At 34.1% G+C, this 6,705-nt stretch overlaps 1 protein-coding gene across 1 annotated transcript in view; it reads right to left on the reverse strand.

The window, feature by feature from the left end:
• LOC117110034 (fibropellin-1-like) overlaps positions 1-6,705 on the reverse strand; it is a 41,509-nt gene that overhangs the window by 16,416 nt on the left and 18,388 nt on the right. Inside the window, exons 8-15 of the mRNA XM_033252600.1 lie at positions 6,485-6,610; positions 5,893-6,021; positions 5,519-5,629; positions 4,004-4,123; positions 3,689-3,805; positions 2,465-2,590; positions 1,232-1,351; positions 151-279 (exon numbers count right to left, since the gene is read on the reverse strand). Coding sequence (XP_033108491.1) covers positions 151-279; positions 1,232-1,351; positions 2,465-2,590; positions 3,689-3,805; positions 4,004-4,123; positions 5,519-5,629; positions 5,893-6,021; positions 6,485-6,610 — 978 coding nt within the window. The remainder of the gene's footprint in view (positions 1-150; positions 280-1,231; positions 1,352-2,464; positions 2,591-3,688; positions 3,806-4,003; positions 4,124-5,518; positions 5,630-5,892; positions 6,022-6,484; positions 6,611-6,705) is intronic.

Genomic DNA, 6,705 nt, shown 5'->3' on the forward strand with positions numbered 1-6,705 from the left:
ATAAAATTGTCACTAAGAGAGGTTTCAAAATAGTTATAAAAGCAAAATAGAGTGAACTGAAAATAAGAAGAGAATGCAAAACATTTATTAAATATAATTAAATATGTGGGTAATTATTGCAGGAAAATTATTTTATAATATAATGTATACCTGGTGTGTTGAAGATTTCACAATATGTTCCAAAGTAGTTTGGTTGGCAAGTACAGACAAGGCCAATCGCACTAGTCGGTGATGCACTACATGCAGCTGCATTTTGGCATGGGTTTGGTATGCATGGATCTGAAAATTCAAATATTATAACAATGACAATAAAATGTTGCTAATGTTGCAGTCACATGATGATATATATTTATGATGCTACATAGAAATACTGATGAATATACATGATGTTGCATTATATTACATGACGATATTATTGAATATTCATGTTAAACAGATGATATTATTGAATATTCATGTTAAACAGATGACAATGTTGTGATATTATATGATGATACTGTTGAATATTGATATCACATGATGATACAGTTGAATCTTTATGATTACATAGAAATACTTTTGAATATTTATCATGTTACATAATAATATTACGTGATGGTATTACGATGTGAGTTTGCATCAGGAAAATATCATAGGAGTGATGTTTTGCCCTACCTAACGTGTTATCGTACCGAATACTAAGTACGTCCCCAAATACTTGTGAAAAAAAAAAATTGTAGTGTGCCCGAATCACTTGCGAAATGTTGTTCACAAATATTTAGGGACGTACTGAGTATTCGGTACGATAACACATCAGGTATGGCAAAACTTCACTATGTGATATTTTCCTGATGCAAACTCACATTGTAATAGCATTTGCAGTACCCGCTGCTGCTTGTGATTGGATTCATCACTAGTCACTAAGCGCAACCTCGGTAGTCCAGTGGTTATGGCACCGGGCTAGTTATCTAGAGGTAGTGTGTTCGATTCCTGCCCTAATCACATGCAACATTTTTTTTTACAAGTATTTGGGGGATGTACTAAGTACTCAGTACGATAACATGTCAGGTAGGGAAAAACATCACTCCTATGATGGTATTAAATATTCATGTGTGTTGCTGATGATACTATTGAATATTCATAAATTTACATGATGATATTGAATATTCAAGATGTTACATGGCAATACTCTAATCTTGTTGCATACTTCCAAGGCTTCCAGGTATATTGTTGCATATTCATTTGTATTTACCTGAAGGGTTAAATGTCTGACAGTTGACGCCCACATAGTTGGTCGGACAACGACAGACATAGACGGAACCAGACGGTACACATGTACCTCCATTGCTGCAAGGATTTGGTGCACAGGGACCTATAACAATGATAATAACCAAGAATTTCTGTCAAACAATCTTCAAGAGATGCTGTTATTTATCAAAGTAATGTCAAAGGTCAAAGCAACCTAACATCATAAAGGCTCGCTGTAGTAGTCGCAAGTCGTAAGCTTAAATTATTATTAGTGTAACTAAAAGAAAATATTTAATAATAAAGTTATAAGACCAGATAAATTTTTTCAAGAATAATCAAGATGTTTATGAGTGCATACATCTGCCCTGTGCCTGGATACCAAACAATATGCAGGCCGTGTAATGGGTGATTCTATTATTTTTTTTATGCTCGAGGGTAAGTTCAAGGAATGAATTGAATTTTTTTTGTGACCTTGACCTTGTCCTTTGACCTTGTCGTATGACCATTTCTTCTGAAGAGTAAATCATCTCTTTCTTAGATAATTATATACAATTGCTATATAGATTTCTATAGATAGTCTTTAGACAGTCTTAACGCTTAGCCGGATTTAATTGTGACGTCACTACTGGTCTATGATTATAGACCATTGCTATACCGCGGTATAACCAGTTAGCAGTCTTAAATTTTAAAGCCTAGTCAGAGGAGGCTTAAAACGGTCTTAAATCATTTTCATCATGGTGTTACAGGTACTAGACCTAGATCGTCAAAGACTAAGAATCAAACGATGAATATTTCGCAAGCTTCTCAGCATCTGTAAAAACCGGTCTACATTTATTTACATTCATTTTGATAAATACACATGTTTGAACAAGCGTAGCAGCGCACTCAATTTTATGTTACCAGGGAGTGCTCGTTTGTGTTTCAATACTCAAAGCGGTCTAAGCGAAGACCGTTTTATAGCAATGGTCTTCAGCAGAGTAGTGACTTTAGTAAGACCGTCTAAGTGATAAAGCCGGCTTTATTCAAGTTCAGACTACAGGTAAGACCATTTTATAGCAATCTGCCCCAGAAGTCTAATTCTCTGTCCATGAGATCTTAAGCGACAAATTTGTGTGGTGTGCCCATACATTACCATGGTGACTTATTTGTCACATGACATTTGATAGTGTGGACACAGAGAGCTAAGAAATAAAGTTAAATTACAAATTTCAACTAAATAAAGTGAATCAGACCTTACCTGTTGGAGTGAATGTTTCACAAATTGTGCCTGAGTAATTTGGTGGGCAGTCACAATAGTAACCAGAGGTAGAAGAGCTTCGGAAACATGTACCCCCAGACAAACAGGGATTTACAGAGCATGGATCTGAAATATAGAAAAAAATTACACAGCCCAGTGTAGTTTACCATTATGATCATTACCATCCTCCTCATCGATCTTCATTGATCCTCATCATTATCCTCATCCCCACAATCCTTATCACAATCCTTATCAAACTTTATATCATCACCATCATCATCATTATTATCATAATTATCATTTTATCATTTCCATCATCATCATCATTGTCATCATTATCATGATCATCATTTTCATATTTACCACCATTATCATTATTATCCTGATTGTCATTTTATCATAGTCATCATCATTATCATCCTCATCTTCCTCATCTCATTATCATCCTTATCATACTCGGCATCAGCCACATCATTATCCTTAACATCAACACTATTATCCTCATCATCATCACTATCACCATTTTCATCCTTTTCATTATTATCATCACCATCATGACCAACACCCTCTTCACCATTATCATACTCATTCTTCTCATCACCCTCATCCTCACCATCATCATTTCTTCATCATTCCCATCACCAATACCATCATTATATCATATTCCTCAACATCATCATCATCTTCAACATTATCAGGCCAAAAAAATAAGTTTGACCTTTACTTAAAAATGATAATTTTTTTTTCTTTTAAGATACTCATCAGATGGCATAAATATAACCCACAGAGGCCTAGAATGGCAATATCTTACATCAGAAAAATAACTTTAGACTAAGTTGTAGGGCATCTGGCAAAAAAGTTAAATTCACTCATTTTTTTATATGTAATGAAAAAAGCTAAAAAAAAAAAACCTTTTAAGTTTTTTTGTTTTTCCGCCCCTATTTTTTTCAGTGAGTTAAGGGCGGGTGGAGGAGGGCAAACAAACATTTTTTTTTTGGCCTCATCATCATCCTCAACATCATCATCCTCATCCTCAACATCCTCATCATCATCGTCGTCGGCATTATTATCATCACCATCATCCTGACAACCACCACGCTAATACCTTCATGCAAGGGCAAGGATCTAAATATATAAAACTGCACAGCTGTCACACATTTCCATTTGTTCTACTCTGAAATGGCAATATGTAGACAATTAAAGGAAAAAAAAAAACATATTTACCAGCGTTAAAAATCTCACAATTGGTTCCAGAGTATCCACTTGCGCAGCTACAGGTATATCCACCTGAACTTCCAGTGCAAATACCACCATTGTTGCAGGGCTGTGCGAGGCATGGATCTACTTCCCCAAAGATAAAATATATTTTAGTAAAATCGGGAAGTTTATGTTTGAATCTGAATAGAATACTTTTTATAAAGTTTATTACACTTCAGTCAAGTGAAGCAGCCTTTGTTACAATTATTCCATTATCCCCAAAATGTTTAACAGATATTTAATTTAGCACACTTTGATAGAAAAATAATCTGCTTAACTTACCTGAAGAAACTTCGCAATAAGTACCACTGTAACCAGAAAGGCAAGTGCAGGTGTAGCCAATTGCAGTTACCAATGAGACACAGGTGGCGCCATTCCGACAAATATTGTTTAAACAATGATCTATGAAAAAACAAGATTCAAATGAGTGTCTAATAACAACTTGTGGTTGGTATTGATGCAGCACCTTATGGGAAGAACATCTACCACAGCATTTAGCGAAGGAAATAAAAGCTGAACATCTTCCTGGAACCGATAACAACTGGGCCACATGGAAGTGTCTCAACAGATTAAAACTGGGGTAGGTCTTTCTATGGAGGTATAAAATACCTCCATGGTCTTTCCAAAGTCACGTTACTATTGTATTATCAAGTGTTTCCCGGAAGCCAGTGCTTATAAGAAGCTCAATTGAACAGATATCCTAGGGGTGGCTTCTTCTAACTTGGGACCTCTGGGTTCGAGGCTTTGAGGAATGGGATCTTTGAGGAATGAGGTAGTTCGGAACCAGTTCTGAAAGGTTTAGCCGGATCCATTACTCAAGGATTATTACAGATAATGTTGAATGAAAATGATACAAATTTTTATCAAATCGTTGGTATATATCATTCTTTTAATAATTAATAAAAATTGAGTCACTTTATTAGGCGCCCTTCCAAAAGAGACCAGAGCACCATACATATATTAAAAGCATAGTTATAGATAAACATGTAAAAGATAAAAGTAAATCATTAAAATTCAGGTTTAAGGAGGAATGGAATATCATAAAACATTGTACCACAAATGAAGAGAAAGAGAAACATGAATATCTAAGGATTTTAAAAGGTAGATATTATTGTCAATATTTTGAAAAATATGTATCACTTTCCTTCAACTTTATTATAAATACATTAATGTCCTGGTGACTCCACCCTGTTGGTGTATAGATATTGTCTTAGGATAGGATACAGTCTAATGCTCTGTCTACACTATCACACATATGTGACAAATTTGTGTGATGTGCCCATATATGATGATGGCATATTACTCCCAAATATGGGCATATTACTCCCAAATATGGGCATATTACTCCCAAATATGGGCATATGACACATTATTTTATACAACAGTGTGGACAAAGCTTAATCATGGTAAATGACAATTTTAAACTAAAAAATACCCCAAAATAATTCAACCAATAAGAATAGACTATTCAAATTTTTAATGGTAATTTTCACAGTTGTTTAACCAATATACATTGCTCAAATTTTTTACTGTAATTTTCATAGTTGTTTAACCAATAAGAATAGATTATTCAAATTTCTTACTGTAATTTTCACAGTGGTTTAACCAATAAGGATAGATTATCCAATTTTTTAACTCTAATTTTTACAGTTGTTTAACCAATAAGAATAGATTATCCATTTTTTTTTACTGTAATTTTTTACAGTTGTTTAACCAATAAGAATACATTATTCACATTTCTTACTGTAATTTTCACAGTTGTTTAAGCAATAAGAATACATTATTCAAATGTCTTACTGTAATTTTCACAGTTGATTCCACTGTAGCCAGTTGGGCAGACACATGTGAATCCTGTTGTAGAAGCTATACAGTTTCCACCAGCCTGGCAAGGATTGGGATTACATCCACCTATCATAGAGCAAGAGTTGCAATAACATCCAATCAAATCTAAATACACGATGTGATGTGTATCTAACACTAACAGTTGTAATTAAACATTTTCATTATGTATACCAATAGATTATAACTTAGAAATGGCAGTTGATGACGGGGGTGGGGGGGGGTACTGTACGGCCATGTAGTCAACACTACTGTATGTAAGGTGAGTTGAATGGCCGAGGTACTAATTGGATGGATGAATAGATGGAAATAATAAATAAATTTTTATTCACCTGTAACTGGTGTCTGGCAGTTGGTTCCACTATGTGTTGTAGGACAACTACAAAAATAGTTATTGGTACTACTACCACTGCGAAAACAGGTACCCACTCCACAAGGATTTATGAGACATGGATCTGAATCTACAGAGAAAAATATTATATATCATTTTTATGGCATTCTATTAATAAATTATATGAAATAAGGTGTGGAACCAATGTCAATGTCCATGTTAGTTCCAGTCAACAGCCAATGAATTTGTGTTATAACAGTAATCATCATAGAAATCTTTTAAAGTTCATATATTATGGTGGTAACCAATGTTTAAAATTCCTTCTTGTTATTGCTGTTTATTTATTATCCATTATAACGAATATGTAATTTCAGTATTATATAATTATAATACTGTGCCTATATTCTTAAATCTATCATTTTCAACCTCATACACTCACCAAATCTAAGTGACTTTTTTGGTAATCTCATTGTGTGGGTGATGATTGCTCTTTTGTCTATTTGCATGTAATGGTCTCTGCATTTAATCTTGTTTATAATTGAAATAAAAATTAAATGAAATACAAATAGGTTATCAAATAGGTTATATTTTACCTAGAAGTGTCTGGCAGTCGGTTCCGGTATGCGTTGATGGGCAACTACAAAAATAGTCACCGGTACTACCACTACTACGGAAACAGGTACCAACTCCACAAGGATTTGTTTGACATGGATCAGAGGCTGTTGTAGAGTGGTTTCAAACAAGTAATTATTTTCAAGATTCAACTGTATTCATCCAATTGGAAAATGACAGAAGAGTCATCTATTAAAAATAT

The sequence above is a fragment of the Anneissia japonica genome, unplaced genomic scaffold (genome assembly GCF_011630105.1).
Source record: "Anneissia japonica isolate Jap-2015-1 unplaced genomic scaffold, ASM1163010v1 scaffold287799_len804019_cov200, whole genome shotgun sequence".
Classification (NCBI taxonomy): Eukaryota; Metazoa; Echinodermata; class Crinoidea; order Comatulida; family Comatulidae; genus Anneissia; species Anneissia japonica.